The sequence below is a fragment of the Triturus cristatus genome, chromosome 9 (assembly GCF_964204655.1).
Source record: "Triturus cristatus chromosome 9, aTriCri1.1, whole genome shotgun sequence".
NCBI classification, from domain to species: Eukaryota; Metazoa; Chordata; class Amphibia; order Caudata; family Salamandridae; genus Triturus; species Triturus cristatus.
Window position 1 is genome coordinate 380609160 of NC_140592.1, and position 13411 is coordinate 380622570.

At 41.9% G+C, this 13411-nt stretch overlaps 1 protein-coding gene across 1 annotated transcript in view; it reads right to left on the reverse strand.

Annotated features, from left to right (window-relative positions):
* Positions 1–6381: 6381 nt before the first annotated feature.
* Positions 6382–13411, reverse strand: part of LOC146797994 (calpain-1 catalytic subunit-like) — a 263715-nt gene continuing 256685 nt past the window's right edge. Inside the window, exon 21 of the mRNA XM_085625227.1 lies at positions 6382–8390. Within this exon, the coding sequence (XP_085481353.1) occupies positions 8364–8390 (27 nt within the window). The 3' untranslated portion in view covers positions 6382–8363. The remainder of the gene's footprint in view (positions 8391–13411) is intronic.

Consider the following 13411-nt stretch of genomic DNA (forward strand, 5'->3'; position numbering starts at 1 on the left):
TTCCAGTTTTTTTATGGCCTGCACTGGCTACCTATAGCCCGTATATATCACGATGAGGGCTCTCTGCTCTATCAATTGGGCAATCTAAGGCACTCGACTAATCTTCCTTCAACTGAAACTTCACGCCTATGCCAAAGTAGGGCCCTGTGATGCAGACTGGCCCTTCTCCTGACTATAGCTCCCGTAAGATTACAGAGTGGTAACTACCTGGCTATTCCAAAACGGATAGCCACTTAGGGATATGTGAGACAAAAGATGGAGGTATCTGCTTGTGTAAATTGATCTTACACCTGTCTGCATCAGATTATGTTTGCCAAAGAATGATTGGAGAATCTCACTGAATCTCATGCATTACACCCAATGCTACCCACATAGGTTGCACCATAAGTCTGATCTCAAATATCCATGCCCAACAAATGGGTATCAGCTTACTTGACCACTGACAAAGTGCTTCGGGATACGGGCAGGGTATGAGGTGCTGTACACATCTAACATTACAATACAATCACCGAAGAGGTTTTATTAAAAAACTTTCTGACCTCTGTAAGACTCCAGAAATAAAGGGCCATGTGAAATTTGAGGCATTATTCTATTGTCTTGGCCTACTGAAACTTCAGTGAACACAGGCTGAGTCAAAGTCAGATCGTTCGCTGAGAATGAAGTCACCACTGCTATTAAGTTCCCAAAGACAAGTAATACAATACACTCAGAGCAGTTTGTGACCCAATACTTAAGATAATTCCAAGATGCATTCTCACCTAAACTTGAACCATTGGCAACTTACAGACATCATGTTGCAGACAGTTATTACCTTAATTCCAAAGGAAGGGAAAGACGCACTTTACTGTGCCAGCTGCCACACCAAATTGCCACTAAATGTGGAAATGAAGTTCCTAATGAAAATGATAATGGATAGAATTTGCCTCAACCTCCAACATGTAATCCACCCCGACAACATTGTCTATACTGCTTCTAGATCCTAAGCTGACCACTTGCATATCATGCATAGAGCACCACAACTGGGAGACAGACCGAGGTTTGTGTCCTTTAATGCTGAAACCGCATTTGATGGGGTATCTGCTACACACCATCCAAGATTTTGGAATCCCAACAGCCATGTTCTTGGTAAAGTGATCTGTATCTATGCTTGTATATGTTATATCTGTAGTGCACACCCAGCCAAAAGGCAGCATAGTGCTGTACATCATAGTCAATGGCAAGCTGAAAATCATCCAGTAATAAGAGAGAAACCTGAGCGGTACACGGTTAATGCATTGTGATATAACATACTTTGGATAATCTTCAACTCTTTCCTAAATTGGAGCAATGTTTGGGGGGTTTTGATGAATACAGGGATATTGCTCCAGACTCTGGGTGCATAGATGAAAAAAGCCTGTTGTCTTTTTATTTTTTACACTTCTTAGTCTGCAGTCGGATGGTGTCCTGGCTGCTGTGGTGCTTCAAGGAAGGATCGTGACTAGATAGACTTTGTAACAGCCGTTTACTTTGGAGACTGGCCTCAGGGAAAATTGTTCGCTCCTATCCTTGCTTTTCCCAGTGGTCCTTGAACCACTGGCACACTGAATAAGAGAAGAGGAAACCACGAAGGACAGTCCTATGACAAAGTACTTCTGTATATAGATGACATCTTAATATTCTTAGTATTCCAAAAGAGAAGTTGTTGCTTATTGTCGAGCTCTTTAGGCAATTTGACACTGTCTCTTGATACAAAATACACTGGACCAATATAACGTATATCCATCAGATGAACCGGCAACCTTTTATTTTTTAACGAGGTACCACAGTGAGTGACACTCCAATTATTTGGAGATCAACCTCCAGAGCTCCTTCAAGAGCATGGTAAAGACACATTTTGAAAGACTGGAGGAAAATGAAAAATATCAGTTTCTGGAAATCTGATCGAGACAATATCAAGATGGTTTCACACCCAGAGATAAATTAACTCCTTAGTATGACCCCGTTGTACTTCCCTACAAAGTATTGTTTTTAAATGCCCATGCTACTGTTCAGCTTGCTACAGCTGGGCAGTAGATCAACCATAATCATGAATACTAATGCTTGACCAACCGAGGGTGGCCTGAAAGTTCCTAAAATTAAATTGCTCATGTGCGCTCATAAAATGCAACAGCTCTGCTTGGTACTTAAGTGGGATTCTAAATGAGCAGCATTTATTGGCAACTTTGAAAATCTCTTATTTTGCAATTCATGTGAGTTAACCTAACATGAAACTATTCTCAAAATTATATTTATCATGAAATATATATGCCTGGTGTATGTATGGTCATTACTCTAATGTTGGTATCACTCAGGCTTTTCCCACAGTTTATCACAGTTTATACTCTTCTGACTCACGCTGTACAGTTAGGATCTTGTGACTATTTTTTAATATCCAGTTAAAAACCTTTTTATGCTTTTGATGGCTTGAGTATTCATGATGAGTTTGTTATGGTGATTGAATCCTCATGGCCCAATGGTCTTTTGATTGTATGTATCACTTCCCCCTAAATGCTGTGTCCTATACAATTTGTACAATTAGTTTGTGTGCTAAAGTAGCCTAAAAGATTTGTGGCGGCTATGATAACATGGACTCCTAAAGCAGATAAAGATCATTGTTTCGTGAAGTAGTTTAGGTCCATTTCACATAATTTTATTGTAAAATATTTGCAAATATTTTCCTATTTAATCTAGTATTTCTTTAACCCACCTTATTTTTGTTTTTACTCTTGCTTGAGTAGATAGAATTTGGGGTTTAAAGGTTATGGTCACTCTGTGGGATTAACAGAATGTTGGGTTAAGAAGTTCCTTGGGTGACAGTTGGAGCTTGGAGGCTTGGGCTGGCAACTGTTTGGTGACTCACTGTGTAGACTATCCTAATAAACCTACTGTTTCCTGTGGTGAATCACAACACTTATATAGTGAACCGTGGCAGTTTGTGAAAGGAGGTTGCTTTCTGACAATACAAAGATGTATTAGCTACAGTGTAGAATTCAGTATTGGTTGCTCAGTAGCAGTCATTGCTCTGGATGCTAAAAACACCGTCATCAGGTACATTAAATATCTTATTTTCAATATCAAAAATGCTATCTTTTTGGTCCCACATTTATGCAAATGGTTAAATGTCTATATAAGAGCTTCGAGTGTAATGTTTGCTAGATAATGTCAGAATTATGAAATCAAAAGAGAGGTTTTTAGCTAAAACAAATCATAAAATAAAATTATTTGCTCATGCTGATGATATATTAAGTTACATGTAATGTCCTGAGATGTCTTTATCCCATTATAGATGAAGATTTTTTTTTATATATCTACTGCTGACAAGACTGCAATCTTACCATTGACCATGTTATGCACCTTGTCTGTGTTTAAAAAATATGCTGCCAAAGCAATAAAGAAAAACTCTACTTCGATAACCTCAAATACACAATCATTAAAAATGTAAATGAACTAAAAAAGACAATTCTTTGATATCTGGCCAACTCTTTATTAATCTTAGTGTGTTAGACCTAATGCCACGAAAACTATTACTATTTCAATTCTTTCACATTGTTTATTAATCCTAATTTTTCAGTTTTAAACTTCATTTTTAAATCCTTTGATTCTATTATATCAAAATGTTGATGTAATAAAATAATTCAGAATTACTCTTGCAAAAGTAAAAACATAAGATGCTAAACAGAGTTGAATTTAATTTTCTCTTGATCATTGGTAATATACTCGGGTATAGCTAGTATTAGAAATATGTATGAACTAACCTTTTTTTTCAAAATGTTGGTTGATCAGTCCACTATATCTTCATTAAACAAAATTCTATATATAACTACCTATTATTTTACTACTATTAATTCTTACTCTGTCTGATATTTATTATTTATTATCTGGAGTATTAAACTTCTTAAAATTAAGAGATATACATTTTTCACATACGTAGACAGGTAAGGAATTTTCATAGAGGTCATTTTTACATAGAAATAAAGTTTAGAGGAATGGATAAGTTTATATGTTCTGTTTTTCTACCCAATGTCCTTAGATCTTTCATCATAATTTTCAACTGGATAGTCATCGTCTAATATTTTAATGAGATGAAAAATCTGTGATTGTTAAGCGATTATAGAAGTGTTGCCACCTTTTTTAGAAGATTGAAATAAAGGCATGTGCTCCTCTCAAAGCTGCCTCAATTGTTTGATGAAAGTTTATTTCCCAGAAAATATTTTTTTTAAATGTACTTATTAATGTTTTTTTTTTTAAACTCAAACTACTCAAGATATGTTTGAAAGCTGTCCTGAGGTGTAAAAGGGGAGATATAAACTGTGTCTTTAAAGAGTTGTCTCAGGTGATGGGATTTTTACACATAGGGGCAGTCAAACAGAAGATGCCAATGGCCATAGGTCACCAGTAAGAAAGTGAAGCCACCTTTAAGTCCTAGGAGAAGGAGGAAATTCTAGTAGGTGGAGTCTTGCGTGCGTGAGGAATCCCTCCTTCAGCTACTTATGCTGGGCTGGAGGAAAGACAAACCGGTTTAGAGTGGTTGACTGTAGAAGACAAGTTGTAGGATGGGGTAAAACCTTCTACGTAAACACAGAGACGTCCTTTTTGAGCTTTGCAAATTATGTACAATAATTGTAAGTTCACGGGAGCCAGGTGGACGAAGAAATGGAGGCCTGCTTATGTCTGCAGGCTCGTGCTCTTTCACTCGCGTGACCCCAAGCGCTACATTGTATTGTAAGACTCCTAGAGAGCTCATACATGTCAATGCATTGAATTATATGTGTACCTCTGTTTAAGGGCATAAATGTAATGCTCTACTCCACTGCTCATAGCTTATATATGGGAGGTGGAGTCCATGATTCATGCATTGCTGACATGGGACATTTCTGTGCATTCCATTCTGTCAGTCTTGAGCTGGTGTAGAGGAATGAATGTGCAACTGGCACACCTCCCTACGCAGTGGTTTGTAAATTGAGAATATGCACCTGTTCAATCCTTGGCCCCTTTCCCGGGCAAATTTTCTTGTGGGGCACTTGTCGAGAAAAATTCACAAAATTTGTGCACAATGCACTTTTCCCCCTGTGTACTGGTGCAGATACAGAGAAATGTTTTATTCATCTCCTTGTGGGACTTTTCCTTCTCCTCCATCTACAATCAATTCAGTTTTTGTTTCATTCAATATCCCCTTTCCATCACACAAACAAGAGTAGGGGCGGGGGACTTATCCCCAAACAAGCCCCACCCCAGTTGCATGTTTAATCCACTATCACGCCTTCTGGCGTACTCATTTTTGGTGAGTCTCTGACAGTAGGTGTACATGAAAATTGGGAATCATTTCGTTTTTTAAACGATTTGTAATATTTTTTTGAATGATTTCCCTTCTTTTAAATTTCAAATGTAATTTCCGAAGTGTGTGGGAAGTTAAAAGGTAAGGTTGTTGTGGTATCTGGTGCACGTGGTAAGTTGTGTGTCAGGAATCTTTTGTATGTATCTAGTGTGTGTTTTGGGAGTGGGGGGGTCAAAAACAGAGATATATGTTGTATCTTGGTTTGTCTGCTTTGTGTATATGAAGCTGAGTCTCAGGAGTTGTCTGATGTTATGGTGTGATGTTCTGTGCAAGTGTTCAGCTTAAGTCATCTTAAGGGTGACCTGGGGAACGAGCGAAGAACATGCCACTACTAATGGGGCTCATCTGGAGTACAATCCAAATAGTTGCCTGTGCAGCTATTATTTTAAAGTAAGGCCCCTTAGAGTATTTTACTCTATGTGAAATTGTTATTACGGTTGCCTTTCTGCTGGACTGGCTTTTAAAAGAAAATAAAAGACTCCACATGCCAGTGTGAAATATCAGTGAGGCCATGTAATTCCACAACTTCACTTAGGCACACACCAGAAGTAAAACTCTTGTGGTTCTTAAGCCTTTAATTTTTGTGGCACCCACATAGTGCTTAATATGTAAAAGAAAGAGTGCTGCTGCCCATAGTTCTGGTCTGACACCCGTTGCCTGTGTATTTGAGCATCAGCATGCTGAATTTTAAGGCGGGCAGTCTTAAATCCACCTCATATCTTTTTAATACACTTACAGACACTCCCTGTCTGTCTCAATCTTACAGGTTCCGTCTTATGGATGTGTGTGCGTTTCCTTCTCTTGACCTTTAGTAAATATCTGTTGCAAAAAAATAAGTGCTGGTGACCTACACCAGCAACCACTAGCTCAAATTAATTACTGCACCCACGTAATCATTATTGGAACCTGTCACTCACACTGAATCATAGTTGGAATCCAGGGACTGTGCCCTAAGCTTTTTTTATGATTTGAACCACAAAACGATGTAGAAAAAATATAGAAACCAGCATTAATCAAACAAATACACAAATGATTAACTATTTAATTTCATTTGCAAACAAATATTAAAAAATCTAAATTATAATTTTAATGGGAAGTTTGGACTGGAGCTGTTCTAAATTTAATTGAGGCTAATTGTCGAACATACAATATTCTGCTTGATACATTTGCACTGTTCCCACGAATAAATCTAATGATACTAACTTGAATTCTTTATTTCCAGTGTCAAATTCCTACGCATTTTAAAATTTTAGTTGTACATTTTGCTTTTTTATTTATATATAGTGTATTAATCTGTTAACATTATTTCATTTTCTAAGCAGTTGCGGAACCCCTGAGTAGGCTTTTCGGACCCCCCAGGTGTCTTTGGACCACAGGTTAAGAGTAACTGTTCTAGTCTTCGGATAAAGAGTATCGCTGCCAGGCAGACACCAGAGTACCAGGACACCTTTCCAGATGCATCCCTGGATCTAATTGGGCTGTAAACTTTGGGATGCACTTTGCTCTCCGCCAAATGATCTCATCAGATTTTCTAAACGATCCCGCTTTGTTCTCTGGTTTTATCTGAGCACCTCAGTGCCTTTGGGGTCACACAGAATAACCTGTTATTCTCCTGAACTGATTGAATCTTCGTAATACCCTTTTGTGCCCACCAGGTGTGCAATTATTATGGAATGTTGATTCAGATATGGAAAGAGGATCACTCAGCACGAGCTTCATGTTTTTCCTACATAGCTCCTTTTATTTCTCAGATCATTTAGATTAAATTGTTCTTTCCTCCTATCAATATACTATTGTTTCAATTAGAAAGGTGTGGGATATCAACTCCATCTAACTGGTCCTATGCAGCCAACTCCTCCAGCTTTCTTTGGACTTTCTTATTCCAAGAAGATTTGAGAAGGAATTATTTTTCTTGTGTTTCCACAGCCTCATTTCCTGTGAGACAAACCACTTTTTCCCAGAAGGCAAAGGGCATGGTCCGCCAGCCTGACACAAAACCATAATCTCGCCTGCAAAATGTGGAAGGGGTCCCTCAGAATTTGGCTGAATGTGGGGCCCAAAGGGCTGAGACTCCTGGCATGGGCTCCTTACTCAGTGTTCCACCTAATATGTGGGGAGAGTAGGCACTTCAATTTCCACTTCTCTAGTTGCAATGCTGTTTTTTTTAAAATCAGTGCCTGTCAGAGAGTTAAATATTCCCCCTACTAGCTTAATGTGCTGCTGGCCGCCGCTGGTGAATAGTAGCGCAGGTGCGCCACGAGCAAACCAAGGCTGCTTGGCTTGCTGCATGCGTCCACCCCTGAACATCGGTGTGCACAATGCAACTTAACTCAAAGCAATTTTTGGTCTTCAGACGATGATGTCTATTTTTCACAAAAGTGTTCGACAAGCGCGTCAATCTCTAAAAGAGACAATTAACGAAGAACCATCTTTTAAGGTGACCAACAATGTTTTGTTTTTTTACCCAAAAGCAGTTCTCCTGGCAGCTACATTATTCAGACATAAGCATTTTTAAGGATTGACAATGAAAAATGGAGTATGGATTTCAGCTCTCAACAAAGATGAAATGGCTAGTTTAACACATTTACAAACATGCTTTAATACTTTGTAAGTGTAAAGCATCTCCAGTAACAAGAATTCGCTCTCCTTCAAGAATATGGTTGAGTTTTTGAGTTTTCAAAAGTCCCGAGATCCGTTTTTTAAAGCTGCAATAAATTTACTTTTACACTTAAATTCCAGACGAACGTCAATGAAATGTAACTCGGCACGTTCCATGTTTGTGTTTCACAGGTAGAAAATGAAAAGTTTATTTCTGAACGTCGGGAGTCGGACTTCGGGTGACGTTCATTTGTTATCTCTGATGTTGTCAGGCCTGAGTGGAGCAGGTCTCTTGTCCACAGCACCCAAACACCCCTTCAACGATTGACACACTTAATATATTGGCATTGTTTATATATGTTTGGTGCTGCAGGGCCATTCCTGACAGTTGATGCTCAACATCATCTTCCCATCAGGCAAAGGTTGAAAGCTCGACCCACTAGAAAATGAAAAAAAGAGATTGCAGGACATTAATATCAAAACAGAAAGGCGCCCAAATATTTAAGCTCTGAAATTTGAGAACTTCTAACAGTAATTAAGAACCTTGAGGGTAAGCTAACATTTTAGACAAATGTTTTACTTAACTGCTCAAAATAATTATTTCCCTCCTCCTCACTCTCACTGATTCTGGGTATAGGTGGGCAATGTGCTAGGTAGTAAAACCAGTAATTTGGAAATTTCTTTACCTACTCTATCTCAGTCAAGCAGTAGAAAAGCCAGAATGGATAGTTTTCTTGTTCACTTGACCATTTCCACCCAGTAGCCTTCTGCACAGCGGAACTCAAATGTCTCTACTGGGGAAAGGGGGCGTGTAGGGGGTTCCTATAAGAATCAGACCTCTGAGGCCCTCCCATATGTCATGTCCCAAGTCCCCACAGATGCACAGGTAGGAGTTATATGTTTCTTTATTCCTTCTCTGCGCGGAGCTGCTTACAGTCACCTCTGCCCACGCTCCCTCGTCCCCTCTACTGTTCCCTCCCCACACCCTTGACCGGATGTGGTGTCAAGTTAACTTGGGGTCCCCATGGTCCACTGCAGGGTCCTAGTGCCCTGCCCCAGGTCACTACACCATAGATGCATCTGCGCTCTCCTGTGACACACAAATTGTACAATCTCTGGGAACCTGTCTGTGCTCCCTGATAAAAGTCTGCATTTGGATCAGTAACATGCTGGACTAAATGTGGATGCTGTTTGCTCACACATGGCTTCAGCATTGATATCCATTTGCCAGTCCTCAAATAAGTTCAGCATCTTTGGTATCTGGTGGCGACTTCTGAAATTCTAAGTATCCCTGACAAAAGGTGGCTATCCTGGAATAATGTTATGGCCCCTGTGTAAGGGAGGCAGGAGATATATATATATATATATATAAAATCTATATATCTCCATATCAACTTTTGAATATCCTACAATTTGAGGTTGCTACATGCATATAAATAATTGTTAGTGATTGTAGAGTCGGGCAATAAGACCCGCAAGAAGAAACTGGAGAGTCAAGGGCAAGGGATGTGATATGCCCTGGAAAAGGGCACTGGAGGAATCAGGGCAGAGATTTTGGGGTGCAGAAGAGTTAGTTTTAGAAGAGACTGTGGAGAGCAGGGTGCAGAGTTAAATAAAGCTACAATACCTCACTTGCCCGTGTCTTAGTGATCATTCTATGACTTGTCTGTCAACACTACAGCTGGCGACAAAGGTGGAGAAGCAGCAGCCCCACAGACTCACAGCAACAAAGGTTGAGAAGCAGCAGCCCCACAGACTCACCCCCTGGCCGGAGGGACCAAATACAGCAGAGCAGTGGTAAGGCACCCCCCCCACCCCCCTCAGACCAGAGCCCTGTCCTGCAACCGGGCAGCCACCTCAGTAACAAAGCAAGCGGCCAAACAGCCAAGAGCACCCCAGCAGGGAATACGAGTGCACCCGAGTAACCACCACACCTCAGAGTGACTCTTGGACCAACACGCCTCCAACCCCAAGGGAGTGCGACCCGCCTCCGCAAGTGGGCAAACTTCTTTGAAGCCCCGCAAGAAAAAAAATAAGCGACAAAGGAGGTGAGAGATGAAAATAACAAACAACAAAGAGAAACAACTCCGTAGAGGTGGAAGTTTTGAATTGGGCATAAAACAGTCCCATCTACCAAGGCCTACAGGCGACTATCTTGGATTGAGTCAAAAACAGACCCAAATACATAGGCTCATCAGCAGCCATTTTAGATTAGGCAGAACAGCCACAGAAAGCAATCTGCAACCATGAGTGGTATGCTTAACTTACCCAAGCAAGCAACAAAAGTAGAGGCGAAGCAGGCCTAACACACAAAGACCAGTATGTCTTGGGGCAGGAGAACCAAATATGATGCAGCCGCCTTCCAAAAGCTGCGACCACTATTCAACATAGCAAAACAATGGTGACAGATGGGCTGACTGGATCAAAAAAATTGACTTCATTGACACACTGGAGTCAGAAGATGCAACGATAAACAAATACCTCAAGAATCTTGCAGTGGTGGTGTCAAGGAAACATAAAATACTCCTGTAGGAAGAAGCAACCGCATATCAGAAATTAAAGGGCAAACATGCCAAGAAATTTGACCAGACACCCAATGTTGACTACGAGAGGTACACCTTCAACAAGCACAACAACTGGGAGCGACAATGGATGAATTTGTGGAGCATCTAGAAGTCCTCAACAACCCCTGCAGAATCAATTAATTAAACTACGAGGAAGCTATGCGATTCAGAATAATCGATGGATGCCAGCCCCGACTCATCTCAAAGACGAATGCGCAGAGAAACACTCACACTGGACAACATGCTAGCTGCAGCAAGAGCGAATGAATGAGACAAGCAGCTGCAATGGAAGCAGGATCTACTCACAAAGGGACGGTACATGCCATGGAGAGCAACCACCAAAGAAGCAAAGACAAGTACAGGTTCATACCCAGCGGACCAACACATACGTGCTACAGATATGGGTTGTCCTACCCACACGAAGTGAAGTGCCCAGCCTTTGGGCAGACCTGCAAAGAATGCGGGAAAGAGAATCACTTCAAGTCCTTCTGCTGAGCGCAGGAAGGCAGGGGGAAGTCTGACTGACACATGACCAAAGAGAAAACATCAGCAGACACCATTGCAGGTCAAAAGACACAGCAAGGCACCATGTGGGGAACACTGAGTCCAAGCTTATACGATGACTCTCCACCTCGTCATCCAGCCAGTAACCTGTCAGCATTCAGCGATAGTGAAGAAGAAGGATACCTCCTGATGTTCTCCACAGAGGAATGAGGGACTCGGCTGTCTACCGTCAACCTGAGGATGGGGGACAGGCAGTAGAGTTCGTAGTGGACAGTGGAGCATCAGTAAATGTAATAGGAACACAAAAACTAACACAACTGCCATACAAACTGCAACTAACTGAGACCCAGCTAAAAATGTATACGGGGACAGGAAGGAAACCTCTGAGATGCACCGGGGACGAGAATCAGCTGGCAAAATCTGTGTACTAGAAAGGACAACGCACACTCCGAACAATCTGTGCTTGGCAGCAGCCGCAAGCCTGTGATAAGCAGAAATATACCATGGCAGAGAAGATGTACAACAGATAAAGTCAGCAGGAGCAGCAGGCAAATGCCCAGTAGTCCACCTGAGAGTGAATGACCCCTCAATACCATTCATCATTGACAGTGGAGTTCATCAAGGTAATGCCCTTTGACAGATTCAGAGAACTCACACTGACCCTGGGCCTGAAACAATCAGATGTCCAAGTGTAAACCTAGGCTGCATTCAAGCCATTGCACAGCCAAGTGTCGCTCAAATCAACCATGCGACACAAGACAATGGTGATCAAAACAACCATGCATGTGCTGCATGTAAAAGCTTCAACTGTGTGCCTCCTCAGCTTTGCCACAGCAACAGAGATGGGTCTGATCTTAACTACCACATACAGGCCAATAGAGGGATAATCCAAAACTTGCCCATGCTATTCAGTGGAATAGGGAAGTTAAAGGGTGCTCATGTTCAGCTGCACATCAACAAGGATGTCCGCCCTGTCGCACAAAGGCACAGATGTGTCGCATTCCATCTCCAGGAAGCAGTGGAGAAAGAAACAAAACCTTTGAAGAACTAGATAGCATTGAAACCTCCAAAGACCCCACCCAGTGGGTCTCCCTAATAGTAGTGATTCCACAGAAAGACAAACAAAGGAGATGTATGGATCGGTGTCGACATGAGTCAGCCAAACAAAGCACTTGAGCGAGTGCGACATTCCGGTGCTCACATTTCAGACAGGACCGTGCAATCGAATGGAGCAAAACTTTTTTCCAAGCTCGACCTGAACTAAGGATCCCACCAAATATAACTAGATGAAAGATGCTGGTACATCACAACATTTTCCATGCACCTTGAAATTTTTCGATATTGGCAACTAAATTTCTGCATCTCCTCAGCAGCTGAGATTTTCCGAGATGTCATCCACTGAGCCATCTAGCCAGTACCAAATACATTCAAATCCAGTGATGACATACTGGTGTTCGGAGCCACACAGGAACTGCATGACTGGGCGCACCACAAAGTATGTCAACTACTCATTGAAGCAGGGCTTGCCCTTAATGCAAAGAAGTGCTAATTCCACAAGACAGTACTGAAATTCTTTGGCAACATTTTCAGAGAAGGGAATGACATCAGACGTGGGAAAAGCCAAGGCCCTCACCACCACCCACCCACCACAAGATGTGAGCATGCTTCACCCCTTCCTAGGCATCGCGAGCTACTCCGCCAGGTGCATCTGGGACTACACTACCATAAGTGCACCCCTCCGTCACCTGAGCAGGCAAAATGTGGACTTCACATGATCACTGTCGACATTACAGTGATACTTAAAGGTTTTTTTTTATATCAAGATGCTGGTCTTTTTCAGCAGGATGGGGTGGAAAACACTAAGGGGCTCATTTAGAAGGAGTCTGAGGGGGACAGCAGTACTGGCATATGTTGGTCGTACCCCAGGCCCACAAAACTCGCAGCTCCTCTTCTCCATTTAGAGGTGGGGTGGACCTGTCAAGTTTTCAGCAGAACACCCTTAGCTAGCTGCACCACTTGGAAACCCCTGGCCTGGCAACCTGTCCTTCGCTATGCCACCTGGCCATAGTGATGTTAGGCCCGCCCTGAAAAAGGGGCTCCCATTACTCGTTTCCCCTGCCTGGATGTGACCCAAACAGGAAAAAACGTACAATAGTCCTCACGCATAGCGAAAAAACTCCCTTTATCATGAAAACTAAAAAGCATGCTTAGCAGTGCCTAAAACATGGTGCCTGCTCGTCATACTCTTCTGCCTCCAATGCATTTGCTGCACCGCCAGTTGCACTATAGGCTGTGAGCTGGTGACCAAGCAAAAGAGGTAGGAATATGATGGGGGGGGTCCTCTCAGGGGGTAAAGCCCAATCTTCTGCTGATCTGGCAAGCTGGTGCCCCT